This window comes from Gymnoscopelus braueri (assembly GCF_963280865.1).
Source record: "Gymnoscopelus braueri genome assembly, chromosome: 16".
Classification (NCBI taxonomy): Eukaryota; Metazoa; Chordata; class Actinopteri; order Myctophiformes; family Myctophidae; genus Gymnoscopelus; species Gymnoscopelus braueri.
The window spans coordinates 26,620,162-26,637,253 of record NC_137616.1 but is presented as its reverse complement, the minus strand read 5'-3'; the positions used below and the strand labels follow the sequence as shown (position 1 = coordinate 26,637,253).

Sequence of the window (17,092 nt, the reverse complement as noted above, 5' to 3'; positions counted from 1 at the left end):
AAGGAGGCTACTACATGGGTCAAGGGGAATGCTTTGAGTATTGTAGCCAACCCCTAAAGATCCGTCTTATCTTATCGGCACAGACCCAGAGAGCTGGTGCCGCAGACAAAGCCCGCCATTGCGGTAATCTTCCCAGTCCGCAGTCAGCAGTTTTATAAAATCTTATTAAAAAGTTACCCTTGTCAACCTGCATGTCAAAATTGACATTCCACGATAGCAAAATGACAAATGGCACAGCGCCAAAGAGATATTGCAATATTGGTCTGAAATCATATTTCATGCCCCTTACCTACTTACCCATGCAGGATTAAAGGGAGTCTACCCTACATGAATTTCACCTGGAAATATATAAAACATACCCTCAGATTAGTATACTATCCTAGAAGTAATTGCATCATCATATAGACCACTACAGCCTAGCCCTATAGGTTTGGTGGGTCAGACGCATATTGGAAGAGCCCACTTAAAAAAAACTGTTGCAGACTCGATAATGGAAGATGTTTTATGTGACTAGGGGTATAACCCCATCTACTGTTCAAAAAGAGAACAGCTGAACAAACTCATGCAATGACTGTTACCCTCTGCTATTTGTAAGGAGCATCCTGTTTAATAGTGAAACTACTACAAAGTGTTCCAACAGAATGATGACAGGTGGAATTTAAGATGCTAATGGTTACAGACTAACAAAAATGATAAACACATACAAAACAAAAACAACAAAAGTGGAGATATGTATCATGAAGACTGATACAATCTGTAAATCTAACCATACGGTAAGTCATCAGCAGGATTAAAAACATCTGCTATAAAAAAGCAATAACAAAGTATACCGTTTATTGCAGCCTATTAATTAATAAATGTCCTTATCATACCACTGCTGTGGAGGTTATGCCTTATAATGAACCACCATTCTGCCCAAACACATTGTAACAATGCTGGCCTGGAACTTCAGCTATAAAATACAAACATATTCTCTTAAAGAATGTGTTCTCCACCTGTTTGTGGACCAGCCCAGTTCACTACATTCTGTGATATAACAGGACACAATGGTAGTGCATACCGTATGACTCAGAATAATGGGTGTTTGCTGGTACTTTTGGATGGGTTTTACGGTAGGGAAAACAATTCAAGGAAGTCTTTGCTTAGGCCATAGCAGTCAATCTGTGTTGTGAGTGGTGGTTTCTAATTTTCTGATCAAGAATCTATTTTGAAAATCAATTAGCTAGAAGTTGTATCAAATAATTTTGGGGCATTTTTAACATTAAGAAAATACCAATAAGGTCTTCAGTGATTGTAAGGTCAGGATCGGGTTTATAATATATATAAAAGAATATGCCATGTACCAGCTTTTCTAGAGGTAAAAAAAAGACAGTGTAGAGGGGGCAAGTGGGCCACAAAGCCCCTCTGTTCAACTGCATTCCAATATGAACACTTAACATCCTTCCTAGCGCCTGCATTGATGACCTTGCAGAACAGAGTAGCAGGCAGTGGATCAGTGTAAAATAATGTAACAGCTAAGGGAATGACTAATATACAGATAGCCTTGTTGTTAACCATTGTAACTTAAGCTGACAAGTCTATGAGACACAATATCAAAGAGGAAAATGACAGGACTGTAGGGCACTTGTAAAGCAGCCATGTTGCCTTTCTATCTTATCAAACTCAGTGTTTTTACTGGACTTCTCCAAGTGAGACCGGGCCAGACGTCCAATGCAGGCACCACTGACCTGGCAGACACTGTGGAAAGACTGAGCTTACCAACAAAGACGCTGGAAATCAGAACAGGCTCAGATATCCACGTATCCACAAGACGTTTCAAAAAATGAAACAAAGCGCAGTATTATTTTTATACACTGCTACAAGTTATTATTAAAAGCTTATTGCCACCATCAATGCCAGCTGACGTTTTGCCTTCGAGGTTCCATTTCACAGGCCCATGGTTATAATTGCTGCTTTGGCTCCTGGTTAAGCTGTCGCCTGTGGTGTCTGTGGTGTAAGGGTGGAATATAAGAACAACTTAAATGTTTATCATTTATGGAAAGGAAGGGGAAAAATCTGAGAGGGCATAGGACTGTCCCATGACGAAAGCTGGAGATCAGGGGGGTGGGGGGTGATACTGTTTCACATTAATCAACCTTAAGGACATGATGGGAGAGGAAGTGATTACAGCAACACCCCTTCTCCCCCCACCTCCAGGATCTCTGTCCTGGATAGATAAGCGGGTCCTGTTGCTAATTTCGAGCTGAAAAGCAGGAAACGTGACAGTGAAGTTTTCCGCTTCCATAAACAAGAGAGCGGCCAGAGCTAGCCTTGGAGGGAATCCTGTGTGCCTTTGGGCTGAGTCTCCCTCAGAGAGAGAAGAGAGAGAGAGAGAGAAAGAGAGAAAGTGGGGAGGAGGAAAGAGGGAGAAAGTGACAGACTCGGATAGACGGGAGATAGAAAGAAGGGAGCATACATCAAAAGAATAGAGAGACAGACAGACAGACAGGATTGACTGAAGGAGAGAGGCTGAGAGAAGGCTGGATGCGTAACAATCTCTATTTTTCTTCTCTGACAGAGCAGAGAAAACCATGGCCGAAAACAACACAAATCTCTTTATGGAAATATTTCAGTCTTTTGATGTCGGTGAGTTCCTTTGAAACTCTCTGTCTCTTTCAACTTTTCTCCTTCATGTGGCTTCTTTAATTGCCACTTATTTTCTTGGGAATGCAAGGTTCTATGGATCTCACAAACACATTTTGTAGACTTGAATTCTATAGAAAAAATACAAACTAAGTAGAACACGAGACTTGTCACTCAAAAAAGTCGACATTATAATGATATGCATGCAGGCTACTTTTACTGTTCCTGACTTTACCCAAATGTCATTTCCAGATGATCTCTGACCAATGTCTGTTTTTCCCTTTCCCAAACTCAGGGAAAAAGAGAAAAAAAAAAGGAAAAAAAGGAAAAAACTATGGAATTGTGGAGCGGTAGCAAACTATGCTTACAGTTTATAAAACGTAACTGTATTGAAAGGAAATTCATTTGTTTTCCTTGGCTGTGGGCCAGTGGGATTTGTCTTCGCTGCTGCATTCTCTCTTTTCCTCACGAGCACACACATGTTGGGACTGTCGCTTCCTGGGCAGAGAAACTGAGAGACAAAAAGTCAATTCCTATTTACTGGGTCTAGAGATTTGATCAGTTTGCGGTCTCAAAATATCTTGCTCTGGTAAACACCACAGAGGAAGACCCGTTATTATTTTGTCATTGGCTACATAGCAAACTACATCGTTATTTAAACTGAAGGGTCCATTTGGTTCTATTTGTACACTCTTCTGAGTTAAATTAACACCAGGGATCTTTCTGTGTACCATCTTGCAAATACTGTACACTCTTGGACGGGCTCCATTTGGTTTAATTGTTATAACTGATGGTCTCTGCAATCTTGGCAACGTTGTGGATTTTAATTAAAACTCTTCCCCCCACCCGACAGGGGATGATGAAAAATCCAGTTCTAGGGGATGAACTGCATTGTACATGCTTGTATGAAATGACTGACTTTTAATGAGCTCTTATCCCTCACAGTGAGGATAGTACTCAAAAAACAAATATAGACTTTAGAAAATAATAAACACACCATAAGGGTCCATAGCCACTGGCCAGAATGTTCTTATAGTTATCCCTCACAGATGATTAACATAACTTTTTACATATCTTTCTCTCTCCTTGTGTAGTACCTCTGATCATTGCTTTCTGTGTGTCTATGGCGGTGGGCCTTGTCTTGGGAGCCCTGGTCTATGTGGTCCTGACCTGGATGTCCCGACGCAGAGCAGGCTCTGCTAGCATCACCCGTCGACCCCCGCGCCAGTCTCGCGCCTCCCCTCGCGGCCGCCCACCTTTCAACCGCAACAGCAGTTATGACCGGCGCAGCAACAATAGCTTGGTCAGCGCAGCCTTCAGCTTCCACCGCCAGGCCTCCTCCCCAGACCAGGCCGATCCACTGGGCCGCAAATCCAGCTTCAGAGCATCTACCTTCCACCCTCTCCTACAGTGCAGCCAAATAGCCAGGGAGGCAGAGGAGGGGAGCCAGACCACGCTGCCTCGGACCCCGACCCTAACCACCTCTGCTGGTTCAGTTCACGCGGCAGCCACCACGCCAACTACCAATCCGTCAAGGCCAGAGTCCTTCTGGGGCAATAGTAGTCTGAGGGGTTTTCATGCCACGCAGACCCCTCCTCCAGCTTACGAGAGTATAATAAGGGCTTATCAGGAAACCTGCACATGAGGGGGACAGGACACCCGACATTAAGGGCTGAGACTGACAAACTGTATGAGCCGTATGAGGGCTGTTAATGGATTGCCAATGTTGGATTATGGAGGATAAATTGAAATCTTCTAACCCATACTGTATTCATACACATGGTGAGGTTAGGTTAGGTTGAAAAAATGGGGTTAGTGACACTCACTTTTGATCCCTGCTCATAGACACAGCAAAATGTTGATGTGAAAAGTTGTTAGGAAGTTACAAGTTACATATAAATGAAAAATCTAAAATGTTCTTAAATTATTTTTTGTCCCGTTTTGTTTTTATGTATTGGATGCTGACATGAGCACACCTGCAACCACTGAATACTAAGTACAAATACTAATAATTAGTCATTTGAAAGTTGAAACATGTACTGCATCAAAGCTATACGTCCAATGCTACAGTACCATTCTTTCTGGATGGATGTTTGTAAACACAAATGACTACTTCTTTATATTTATTCATCAGCATTTAATGGTGGCAGTCAAAAATGCTTGCAAAGAATCTGTGATTATATTAGAAGAATTATTTAGCACTAAAAAGCTAAAAAGAAAAACGTTTTACTGTATTTGCTGGACATCCATTATGTGAGATAATATAGTAAACTTGGCTTCTGCCTTGTTCCTATTGAATGTCCAGACCTAACCATATGACAATAAAGAGAAAGGGGAATGGTGCAAACAAGCAATATGACTGTCTGTATGATATTGTCCTAAAATCACAACACACCAATGCAATGTGTGTGTGTGTGTGTGTGTGTGTGTGTGTGTGTGTGTGTGTGTGTGTGTGTGTGTGTGTGTGTGTGTGTGTGTGTGTGTGTGTGTGTGTGTGTGTGTGTTCTTTGGATGGACTGTTTTGATTGGATTTTTGCTAAACTGTGCTCATAAGTTAAAATTAATAAAGTGATGAAGGTTCTGTCATTGGTTTGTTCATTATGAAAACTGCAGTAAACGGTGAGCGTAAATTATTTTAATTAATCATGACATGACCTTTGTTTGCAAAAATAAATGTATATTTGGACTAAACACCATGTTCATAGCCTTCCTGACAGTTCACCGTTTCCTATCCTGAGGAGGAAATTCCTTCATTCAAGTGAAATGTAAAGGTCAGGGACATTGTGCCAAGAAGTAGTAAAAACAAATCCTCATCGTACTGTCTGTAATATGTAATATGTCACAGAAAGACAGGAAGACCAGCCCTCATTCATAGGAAAAACAACACAGATAGTAAAACACACCAGCAACTACGTCTGTGGGTGTACAAAACTTCAATAGTAGCTCTAGACAAGGGGTCCGGAACCCCCAGGGGGTCCTCAGAGTTACCACAATGGGACTGCCAAATCTTTGTGTGATAGGATATCTTTTTTACATTAACCACTTCAACCTAGCATCCCTATTCGGACGAGAACTTTAGCCAAAAATAGCAGATCTACGAGCTTGTAGATCCTCTATTTTCGGCAAAGAGGTTTAGTGTAGGGAAAAAGAGCAGACCAAGTACAGGGTGAAATGTCAAGTTTACTAAGTATTGACGGTTTCAGTGTTTAAATGTCTGAACATACACATTAATATGAATCCAACGAATATGGAATCTGAAAAGGTTAATCTGCAACACAGTTTTATACAATATGTAGTAGTGGGGGTCCCTGCTTCATCTCTCTCTCAGCTAAGGGGCGTACTTCAGTCACGTGGTAAATGACGTGTGCGTGTGGGGCAAGTATGCGTTTGTTTACAAGACGCTGCCTGTCGGACGGGAGGACAAAGTTAGCCCTTCAAATCACACCACTTAACAAGGTAAAGATATTGTTGCATGCACTGAATGTCACACTCCTTTGTGTTGCTACAAACATAAAACCAACCAGGCACTTTCATAAAACTAGAAACAACTTAACAAGCCTTTGTACCTAGCTAGCTAGTCGCGTTAGCCATCTTGCTAACCTTGCTGCTGTCACAATTCAATTAAATTCAAAGGGCTGTATTGGCATGAGAAAACATACGTTTACATTGCCATAGCAAAAGTGGAACTACAATCAATCAAAGCAAAATAATTAGCCTTAATTGGATCAAGACTATCATAGATTATCGATTAATAATTAGTCTTGATCCAAGGCTACAAAATAATGTATGTACAATTAAAAGGGAATAGAAATGTTGTGTACACGCCGGAGCTGTTACATTGCAACTGAGGGAAATCTAACTTACAAAACCATAAGAATTGTGCATTTGCTGTCAGAAATAGTTAGCCTAGAGCTGCTGTCACACACACCTACCCGCCTTATTCCAGTTACTGTTGACAACGGAACTCAGCTGGTACAACGGTACGCCATAATACATTACTGATAACTACGGTAGCAGCCAGGTTCATGTACAAAATAAAGGTAGTGAAAGTAGCTCCAAGTGTCGTTTCTGATGTTCGAGTAGTCAGACTCATGAAACCATCGGTTTGATCATTATTAGATACTGTTATTGTACTGCTATAGCAGTAACACCAAGTAGCACTAAGTGCCATTCACACTGAGCACTATAACTATAAAGATAACAGTAACTATAGCGTTCACCATTGTATTTTTTTTTTATAGTTGGTGTGAACTCTGCCATCCACTTGACTTAGAACGAGTTTTAGAACTATATATTTTTTTATAGTTATAGTGTTCAGTGTGAATGGCCCTTTAGTGCTCAGACAGAACCAATTGTTTTATTTTTATTTATTTTATTACAAATTGAAAATCGAAAATCTGTTTTGAACTGCTGCCTAGATACAAGTGCCAGTTCCTCCTCATCTCAATGCATATCATTCTGGACTGTTACACATCAGCCCATTTGGTATCATCACCCAGGATAATGTGTTCCAGGGCTACAACATTAATTATAGTAAAGTCCAACTTTTGTGACGGTGGTCCTATGCTTGACGGGCAGGTTCTGCGCTCTCTGCTTGAGAGAAGCTATCACTGATGGTGTGCTTCTGGCAATAATTGTGTTCCTAGGATGATCAGGAGACAATAGCGTCCTGCTGTCAATGCAAGTCAGGTGAATCCAGTGCAACAGGTGTGTACGTGCCCCCCCCCACACACACACACACACTTTTACCAGGGCCAGGACGCTGTGTGTGGTGTTGTGTGTACTTTGATTAGAACAATAACAGCACCGCCGAAACTGCAACCACACCCACCCACCCGCTTTGCAGAAAGACCAGAATGTTTACAAAAACTCACCAAAGCAGCCATGCCTACAGGTTTGGCACAGGCACGTACATGTTTGACTTTGAAACAATTAAAAGATATATGCCAGGCATCAAGCGTCAAGCCGTCAACAGTTTCTCAGAAGTTAAAATTTCTGCAATAGTCTTCTCTAAGCCACTGCAGTTCACCACTGTCTGCAACCGCACAGACAGTCGGACTAACCATGTCCATTCAAAGTTCTGTTCTGTAACGTCACTAACGTGACAAGTTGGCCTGTATTTGGAGAGGTGTAATTGTGTGAACTCTCCAAAGATTCAGGCTGCCTGCCTATGTGCCTCCCATGCAGCACCGCAGAGGGCTCAGGGGGATTCAGCTAGATGAATAATCTGCTAATTATGTTAATTATCACATCGATACCATGTTGAACGGGTATCAATGGGCCACCTCGAAGTAGTCTGTTTGGAGAGCCTCCTTAAAGGTAACCAGTGTCCTACAGCTTGGCTTAGATGCCAACACACAACTGAAGACAGGAGAGAAAGACCCTGCTAGGGAATATCGCAGGGATATCCCTGACCCATTGTAGCGATGCCTTTGACTTTTTTTAAACCAATGTAAGTGATTATGTTGAATTGAATATGCAACGTTAATGCTATTATGGTCTGTATTATTTACAGTATAGGCTATATAGGCCTGCGTGATTGTATGAATTTGTTTTGGTTATAATTCGTTAACGGATGCTGTGTGCCTGCTATTATACATTGGTTAGCCCCATCTGTGACCTCCCCAGTCTACATCACTGTAGCTTAGGGCCCCCAAGCTACAGTTATGGGGACTGGGGAGGTCACAGAGAGGGGCCCCGAGCTACAGCGACTGGGCATCATTCTGCATTATATGGATGTTGATCATGTTTTTTCTAATATCGTAGCTAAAGTAGTCTGGCAAACGTGTACTTTTGTGTCTGTGTACATACATGCATACATGACGCATACATGACGCAATTTCTTTCCCCCCCTCCTCACTACACCGATGGGTGAATCCTAATGTTGACGTTATTTGACTTTACCTTCGGAAACGGAGCCAGGGAATCACTGCTGTTCTTTTAACAAGCATTACTTGTGACTATATTTATTCATTGGATATATTGGTATTGGCTTACTCTTGTTGCATTGGTGAAGGTTGAGGATGTCTGTGGCAGCGCTCCGCATGATCCGCTGTCGGAGACTGAGTTCAACTGGCCCAGGAGGAGTGAAGCGAGGTCTTCCATGGAAGGATATAAGTAAGCTGTGGAACACACATGAGCTTTTATTTAAATCAATCTAATAGTTTTGCATACATTGTGTGCGTGAACATATTTTCACATTATTGTTTATATTTTGTGTATATACTTCAATTATTCAAACTATGGGCATACAGGGTAGGCCTATAGTTTGAATTCATTTTCTAATGCAGATTCCCTTCTTGTACTCAATTTTAGGGAAGATTGCTAAAGTGACAGGTGCAATTGTGTTCGGGTGAGTTACATGAGCTACAAAGCATTCACCCTTGTTTCTACAACAACCATTTAACATCTTCGTCTAGGTATATTGTCACTTTCAAAGACACCTAATATCCATCACTGTTTCTGTCCACAGTGGTTGTGTTTTTATCTCTTATGAGGTGGCAGTCTTGGACAAGGCTGTGACGATTGACACTCAGGCAATTCTTCAAGAAAAATACAAGTCCTACATCTATCTGAAAGCCACTCCCTCAAAAGAACAGGAGAATGTTGCTGCAGGTACTGTACTATATGTCGTTCACCTGGGTTTTATGGCACAGGGTGTAAAGTCAAGATAATATCCACACCGTCACACGTGTCAATGTGAAGTTTCTGGGATAGACGGCGGCCTGTACTCTGTAATAGGCTTCTATCCTTTTACAGCTAAAATGTATTTAAACTGTGAGAAAAGTCCCACTTTAATGAGGTGTGTTTACAATGTGGTCTGAATGAAAACTGAACAGGTAGTCATAAACTTTTCTAGGCCCAGACCAGATGGATGCGGGGGAGGGGGAGGAACCCTCGGCAGTTTCATCTGTTTCCCCGGTTGAGCAGAAAGATTTGTTATGTCCAGGTGTCCTGTGAATTCTCTTCCATGCATCCTGTCATCCCTTCCTTCCCCTCTCTACTCCCAAAGTTGAAACCGTCTGTAGCCTCCAAATTCCACCGGTCAAGGCTTCCATGTCACTGAAAACTGGAAACATTCACCAACCTACAATATACAGAGTTAACATCCAATAATTCATGTAATCTCTACAATGTTTTCTTTTCTCTTTTATGTGCTGTGTCTTAAACACCACAAAGATATAAATCAAATTCTCACAAGACATTTAATGTCCTATTTCCTCCCCAATGTCTGTTTCAGGGCTCACGTACAAAGCCAGGAGAGAGCTCCATAAAGCAGCAAGAAGGTTTCTTGAAATATCATCTAGGATTTTGCTGCGACCCCTAGATGGTGAGAAAAAATATTCTGAAGCAACAAGCACATTCTACAGGTTTACCTGGAGAAGGCACTCAAATTGAAACCGTTTGAAACTCTGTCCTGCTTCCTCTTTTGTTTCTTTATTGGAAAGCAGAAGTGAAATCAATGCTACAGATAGTTTAATGTTTATATTCTGATAGGCATAGCAATGCAATCAAGACATTTGAGGCAGAGATAGCCATTTCTTTTTTGGGTAGAGTGTGACTGTGAACATGTAGGCCAACGGAAACACCTGCCTGGCATGTCCTGGCTTTGAATGTCAAAGGTTTTGTGCATTCATGAGTTCCATGCACACGTGAGTGTGAGTAATGCAATGTCTATACTATTTCCTGTTTTAATTAAATACCAATGACTACTGCTTTTTTATGTTCTAGACCTGTGGAAATTATGTAGCAATTTTTGCAAAATAATTGAATGAATTACTTTTGTTTTGGCTATTTTAATGTCACTTTTGACCTTTTGTGGGGGGGAAGCTGCACAGTTGATGAAACAAAGTTTGCAACCAAAAGGTCAGCAAGGTTTCCAACTTCTTGTCTGTTGTAGTATTATCTAAGGTTGTAGATGCTAGGTGGTTATTGTGGTAGATGGAGTTGAACGTTATGAATTAGACTAGATTACAGAATGCCCATGGCATATTCATCTTATGGTTTCTTCTGTGCATGTCTCTTATGTGCTTGTGCCTATTTTTAGAGCACCTTAGCCATCTGGACGCAGACCCCCATGAGGTGGCATTATGGGTGCTGCTGAAGAGAACGCAGTCACCCATCCAGGCTGTCAGACTACAGGCTGTACAGGACCTCAGTGACAACCATCATTGGCACGGTAAAATAAATACAAAACAAACTATAACATTGCTAGTTACAGTACATTTATCTACTGCAAAGGCTCCTTTTTACTTTGTCACACACCCCTGTCCTATGACAAAAATGACATGTTCAACTGAAAAAAGGGTTGAAAATATGTAATTTATGTTGCGTTTTTGCTGTAAGTGAAGTGAGCTTAACAGGGATTGGTTCATATCCATTCCAACATATAGACTACCAATACCAGACAGCAGCCCAGGCTCTAGATCAGAGGACTGCGGTGGGTTTGGCCCGGACTCCTGACACGGACCTGCGTTTCTTCCTCTGCCCACCTGCACTGCCTGAGGTGGAAGGCGTACGTACTTCATTGTAATAGTTTCATGTATTAAGGCTGTCTGTGTCTCTGATCAATCACTCTTCCTCTATCCCGTGTGTGCAGTTCTAAATTATGTACACATAGTCAGTCCACTATAGACAAAATTCTAATGAGCTTGTTCACTTTGTGTAATAAAGTAAAAACAGTTTTTCAAAGAAAATTAATGTTTGTGAAATTCAGTTAATAATAATAATTATTATTATTATCATCATTATATTAATAGTTGTGTTCTTGGGGTATTTGCCAAGAACATTTGCACATACCTGGAATTCATCCAATGCATTTACCCATCCGAACTATTAGGTGTACGCTATTAATACTGCAACCGGGGTGCAGTTAGGCTTAAGTGACTTGCTCAGGGACACTTTCACATGCAGGCTGAGGGGCGAACCGGTGACCCTCTGATTTCCAGACTGCCTCTCTACCCACTCAGCTCTGGAAAACCAGTTGAAGAGTAGTGCTGCCACATGTTGACAATTATCATATAGCCAGTCAGCAAATCACAGACAGTACCTTCTCACTGCAGCTGTGATGACTTCATATTAACAAAGATAGCCAATGTCATCTTCACAGGGTTTCTCAATGGAGGATGGCCTAAGGCAGCTGCTTGCATCTCTACCTCAGTCTGAGGTCGACAAATGTCTTGAGTACTTCACTTCACTGGCTCTCAGAGAGAGCAGTCAGTCCCTGGCAGCACAAAGGGTGGGAGACACACACACACACACACACACACACACACACACACACACACACACACACACACACACACACACACACACACACACACACACACACACACACACACACACACACACACTCAATATGCTTCTGTTGGTAATCGTTTTTCACACACCTGCTGGCAGGTGTGTGCCAGTCACATGTGTGTGACTGGCTGGCACCTGAGCATGGGTCCTGTAACTTTGACATCTGTCTGTGGTACCGTTGTGCAAATCTTGCCTGTAAATCTCCGGAAGAAAGCCTATGGTTCCTCAGTGAAGCAAGGGTGAGGATGGAACCGGTCTCCTTGAGGTGTCGTCTTCCTTTGACTTCACCAGTCCCACGGAACTTGGTTCAAAGTTTGGAAACACCAGGGCTGACACCAAATAATGCTGGCACTCTGCGTAACGGAACACCAGCTTCCACTTGCCCTATTGCACGGGCCTTATGCTGAAGGGACAAACGTGGCATCTTTCCATGGGGGCAGTGTTGCTGCTTGGAGCAGACACAAACTCAACAAAGTTGCAGGACCCATGCTCAGGTGTCAGTCACACACCTGTGACTGACACACACCTCTGGCAGGTTGCTCAAAACAAGAGCGATTACCAACAGAAGCATATTGGGGGATTTTGGCAAATGTTTTGGGGGCGCTACCCACACATTTAGCTGTGTTACTCATTCTACGATTGCACGACCCTTACAACAAGTTATACCTCATTGTAAAGGTGACTAATCAACAATAACAATGATATAAAATACAATACCAATTGGTATTATTGAAGGGGAGAAATAATCGACCAAAGTTGAGTTTCTGAACTTTTTGTGAGGAGTTTAGGAATACAGTTTCCCACACAATAAGAACAAAAATGTGTATCTTATCCTCTCTGAATTTCTCCTACTGTGTTCTCCCATGTTACAGGGTGGCCTGTGGTGTTTTGGCGGCAATGGGTTACCCTACGCCCAAAGCCTCACCTCTGTTCCCTCTGAGAAGGTGGAATCCTTCTGTCTACAAGCACTGGTACAGCACTCTAAGGTAGTGATCACTGATGATTGTTTCAGTTAAATCCAATAGACTGTGAATAATTTGTCTGCAGTGCAGACCTGTGTCTGTCTTCTTCCAAAACTACTAATTATTTGGATTTGTTAATTGATATATCACTGTTAAATGTTAAAGGTGTGAACTTGAATGGTTTAAGTGCTGTGGAAACTCCTTCACTTCTAGTTCTTTTTACAGTATCTAAAGTGTGAATAAAGCTTACAGAAATATTGTGTTGTTCATGTTCAGGTCCAGAGTCACTGTGACCACATCGTTGCCAATGGAGGTCTTCAGCTCCTCCAAAGGGTCTACCAGCTTCGTAGGGACTCGCACAAGATTCAGAGAAACATTGTTCGCATCATAGGAAACCTGGCGCTCAACGAAAGCGCTCACCACGCCATAGTACAATCTGGTAGGACACACACACAAACTGCTTTGGAATCTGGTTTGGTGTCCTGTGACGTGACTTGTATCCATGATTAGAATTGGCTTTTTAAAGGGATATCCATGATCAAATCATTATGCAATCAAAGTACAGCAACTGCTTACTTTGAATACTTTTTTGGTAATCTCCTTTACTATGAACAAGATGCACTGGAAACAAATTACTTACCAATATCAGTGTAACAATGACGGGCTGTGTTGTGTTGTGTTGTGCTGATCTGCAGGCTGGGTGTCTGTCCTGGCAGAGATGATGCAGTCCCCACGTGTCATGCAGGCGTCTCATGCCGCCCGGGCTCTAGCCAACCTGGACAGGGAGACGGTGAGGGAGAAATATCAAGACGGGGTGTATGTGCTTCATCCACAGACACGTGACAAGTAAGCACACATAGTGATCAAAATACATGATTTATTGCTGTTATCAGTATTGTTAGCTTAAAAATCTGTTTATAGCCGAAACAAAGCATCACCTTTGGTTCTGGGTCACTGTATCTTATCGTCATCTACACAGTAGATTGCAGTCTCAGTTAGCCTTTGTTTGTCATGATTTAATCTGACACTTTTAACAACGTGTCAACTTTCAGGCAGCCGATCAAAGCAGATGTGCTGTTTGTCCATGGACTTCTGGGTGCAGCCTTTAAGACATGGAGACAGAAAGATTGTGACGGTGTAGAAGAGGAGGAGAAGGGAGCAGTAAACGGAGAGGACTACACCGAATGCTGGCCCAAGGTGAGCCACACACATCAGCTTTGGGTGTGCTGCACTTAACCACTTAAGCCACTTTTTATAATTCGTTGTTACATGGTGAAAATGGCTGATCTGCAAGCTCACAATGCAACATGTTGCGAGTTTGTAGAACTGCTATTTTCTCTATTTTGGAAAATGTTCACCTGTAATCGCATGCCAAAAATCGGGACGCTAGGTTGAAAGTGGCAAAAGCTAGGCATATTATGGCTTATGGATACTTTTTGTTTGAAGTGTCCTGGATAAAAATCTGCCAAGTTCATTTATGCCCCAACCCCCTCCAAATATATACAGTATTTTCTTTTTAACCTACAACTTCAACTCATTTCAAATGTGCGATTTAAAGTTTTCCAGCTTCTCCTGTTACTCAACACAACCCTGTGTGATAAGTTAACAGGTGCTCTCATTGTATTTATCCCTCCTATGTGGACCAGTCCTGGCTTGCTGCAGACTGCCCGAATCTGAGGATACTATCAGTGGAGTATGACAGTCACCTGAGTGACTGGAAGGCCAAGTGTCCTGCTGAGAACCAGAGGTGAGCAATGTACTGTATTGTCGTTTTTTCACCCATTTAGTGATAAACAGTTAATTAACTCTTTCATGTTTCTTTCTCTTTAGGAAATCTCTGGCCTACAGGAGTCGTGAACTACTGAATAAACTGAAGTCTGCTGGCGTGGGAGAGAGGCCTGTGGTCTGGGTAGCACACAGCATGGGGGGTATGCATTCACTGAGTATTATTGTACATGCTGTATGATAAAATAAATAATAAATAAAACTGGGCAACACAAGAAATTTCACATTAAGCCTCTTACCTCTGGTGTCTAATTTCTACTCTAGGTTTACTAGTGAAGAAGATGCTGATAGATGCTTCTGAGGACCCAGAAATGCACGAGCTGATGAAGAATACCAAAGGCATTTTGTTCTATAGTGTTCCCCACCATGGCACCTTCATGGCTGAGTACTCCGTCAATGTCAGATACCTCCTTTTCCCCTCCATTGAAGTCAGGGAGCTCTGTAGAGGTCAGTGAAAATTAAGCACAACTTTGAGGTCAAATGGACATTTTTTACATGTATTTAATATGTTTTCGCCGTACGACCCATTTCCATCAAGGGTTATTTTTATTAGCCTTTCAAAGGTATTAGAGTTAGACAGTATGAATTTCTGCCAATGAATACAGGATGTCAGTTTAGGTAAACAATTTTTTTATTTTTATGGTTTGTGCCATTTGATATGTGTTTTACTACTTAATTTGCGCATAATGCTTGAGCATGTCTCTATTGTAACTTTAGACTCGCCAGCACTGCAGGGCTTGAATGAGAACTTCTTGAACATTGCCAGAGAGAGGGAGTTCAAGGTTCTGAGCTTTGCAGAGACACATCCTACAACCATCGGCCCCATGATCAAGAGTGTGGTGGTACCGACACAGTCAGCAGGTAAGAAACTGGTGGAGCATGTGGAGCAAGCTTGCTGCTGCAGTGTATGTCATCGCTGTCAGGCAGAAGCCTTGTATGTCAAAAACCATTATGTCCCTTGGCTACAGATGGCTCATTCTTGTGTGGGCTTGTAGAAAAGCTATTTTTGCATGACACTGTCATGCAACAATATAAAATAGGGTATTAATTTATGAAAAAACATAAGATGAAACATGGAGATGCATATTTGCTCGACAGTGACAATATTTTAAACATGAGTAAGATCAGATAAAACATTTTTCTTGGGAGAAATTGGTACAGAAAATGCCAAAATATATGAATTGCGCCAGAAATATTCTCATTGATACTTGCCGTATAAAAGTATTTTTCTATCTCTTTTCAGTCTTTGTTAAATCACTGTGTGTAACTAGCCTGGAATCCAGACTGATTCGCTCCGCTCCGTTTTGTTCTGCAGATTTATTTTCTCACTTAAAAAAACAAACGCTGAACGAGCACCTGATTGAAGTAGAATTGATTGAAGTACTTTATTTAGAAAGACATGGAAAAAGTACATGGAAGTACAGTTAACAATACAAGGTCCTCTAAACCGGATCGCCCATAAAAGCACAACGGCTTGTTTCAAATGAGATCCCCACGCACTCAAATCATGCTGACATTTAAGAAAACCGTCTGGATTCCAGGCTAGTGTGTAACCCCATCACTCTTAACTCTAACCTGGATCAATCCTATGGGTACATATTTCAGACCTCGGCATTGGGGACCTGATTGAGGTGGATGTAAATCATCTCAACATCTGCAAGCCGGAAAAGAAAGACTCCTTCCTCTACAAGCGCACCCTCCAGTTCATCAAAGAAGCACTGCAGAAGAGCCACTGATGCTGGACCTCAAATAGACATGACCTATTCAGTATACTTGAAGTTGAATTTGTTCTTCCCAAATAACAAATTAAAACCCAACTGCCTCTCCTTGTTGCACATTTAAATGAAATACCACTAAATAATGTGATGATGGCATATGAATAAGAGATTTATTTTATTTATTATTGAGATCTTTAGAATGGAGGAACCCATGTACAGTGCTTATCTCTGTCCTCCTGCAGTAGCTATGATCCAAGCACATTGGTCCATCACTAATAAATCACATCTAGTAGATGATTTTTAATTAGGAAAAGTTTTAAAGATCAGCTGGACTTTGTTTACATATACATAGAGATGAAAATGGCCAGATTTTCTCTTGCCATCTTAATCTCCACATTAATACATTATGCTGTTTATCCAGGTGCTCATACTGCTCAGTAACCTTGAAGCAAGGCGCACAAATTTAGCCTTTTATTTTCTACTGCATTTATTTTCTTCTAACCACTGTATAGCAGTCATACTGTACCTTCCTTGTGCCATAATCCAATGTGGGCCTTACCTCACCTGTCTGACATCAGATGTTATTTAATGTTGCGTTATTTTTATTTATTTACTAGAATCTAATCATAATTCTGATAAAGTAGTACTTTCTTGCTTTCTAAACATTTTCAGTTATGACATCATGTTCCATGTTAAATAAATGGT

General features: G+C 41.6%; 2 protein-coding genes across 3 annotated transcripts; both read left to right on the top strand.

Moving 5' to 3' along the window:
• Positions 1–2,321: 2,321 nt before the first annotated feature.
• myct1a (myc target 1a) lies at positions 2,322–5,286 on the top strand. The gene is made up of 2 exons (XM_080454208.1): positions 2,322–2,625; positions 3,717–5,286. Exons 1-2 carry the CDS (start codon positions 2,571–2,573, stop codon positions 4,265–4,267), a joined length of 606 nt encoding a protein of 201 aa, XP_080310334.1. The 5' UTR covers positions 2,322–2,570; the 3' UTR covers positions 4,268–5,286.
• A 706-nt stretch (positions 5,287–5,992) lies between these two features.
• Positions 5,993–17,073, top strand: serac1 (serine active site containing 1). Of its 2 annotated transcripts, XM_080453324.1 has the most exons (18): positions 6,014–6,078; positions 7,269–7,329; positions 8,639–8,739; positions 8,938–8,974; positions 9,095–9,237; positions 9,863–9,952; positions 10,670–10,801; positions 11,016–11,137; positions 11,732–11,860; positions 12,795–12,908; positions 13,161–13,323; positions 13,580–13,730; positions 13,937–14,081; positions 14,531–14,631; positions 14,715–14,812; positions 14,934–15,116; positions 15,387–15,530; positions 16,275–17,073. In XM_080453324.1, the coding sequence occupies exons 3-18, from the start codon at positions 8,646–8,648 to the stop codon at positions 16,403–16,405; spliced, it is 1,977 nt and encodes a 658-aa protein (XP_080309450.1). In that variant the 5' UTR covers positions 6,014–6,078; positions 7,269–7,329; positions 8,639–8,645; the 3' UTR covers positions 16,406–17,073. The 2 variants fall into 2 exon arrangements, with proteins under 2 accessions (XP_080309449.1, XP_080309450.1); XM_080453323.1 differs by lacking the exon at positions 7,269–7,329 and having other exon boundaries at positions 5,993–6,078.
• The last annotated feature ends 19 nt before the right edge of the window (positions 17,074–17,092 follow it).

Excerpts from the sequence above, each read along its gene's own strand:
- myct1a (XM_080454208.1), top strand. The coding sequence starts at position 2,571 with ATGGCCGAAAACAACACAAATCTCTTTATGGAAATATTTCAGTCTTTT. Across the intron at positions 2,626-3,716 it reads ATTTCAGTCTTTTGATGTCG|TACCTCTGATCATTGCTTTC; the intron begins GTGAGTTCCTTT and ends CTCCTTGTGTAG.
- serac1 (XM_080453323.1), top strand. The coding sequence starts at position 8,646 with ATGTCTGTGGCAGCGCTCCGCATGATCCGCTGTCGGAGACTGAGTTCA. Across the intron at positions 10,802-11,015 it reads TGACAACCATCATTGGCACG|ACTACCAATACCAGACAGCA; the intron begins GTAAAATAAATA and ends TCCAACATATAG. Across the intron at positions 14,082-14,530 it reads ACACCGAATGCTGGCCCAAG|TCCTGGCTTGCTGCAGACTG; the intron begins GTGAGCCACACA and ends TATGTGGACCAG.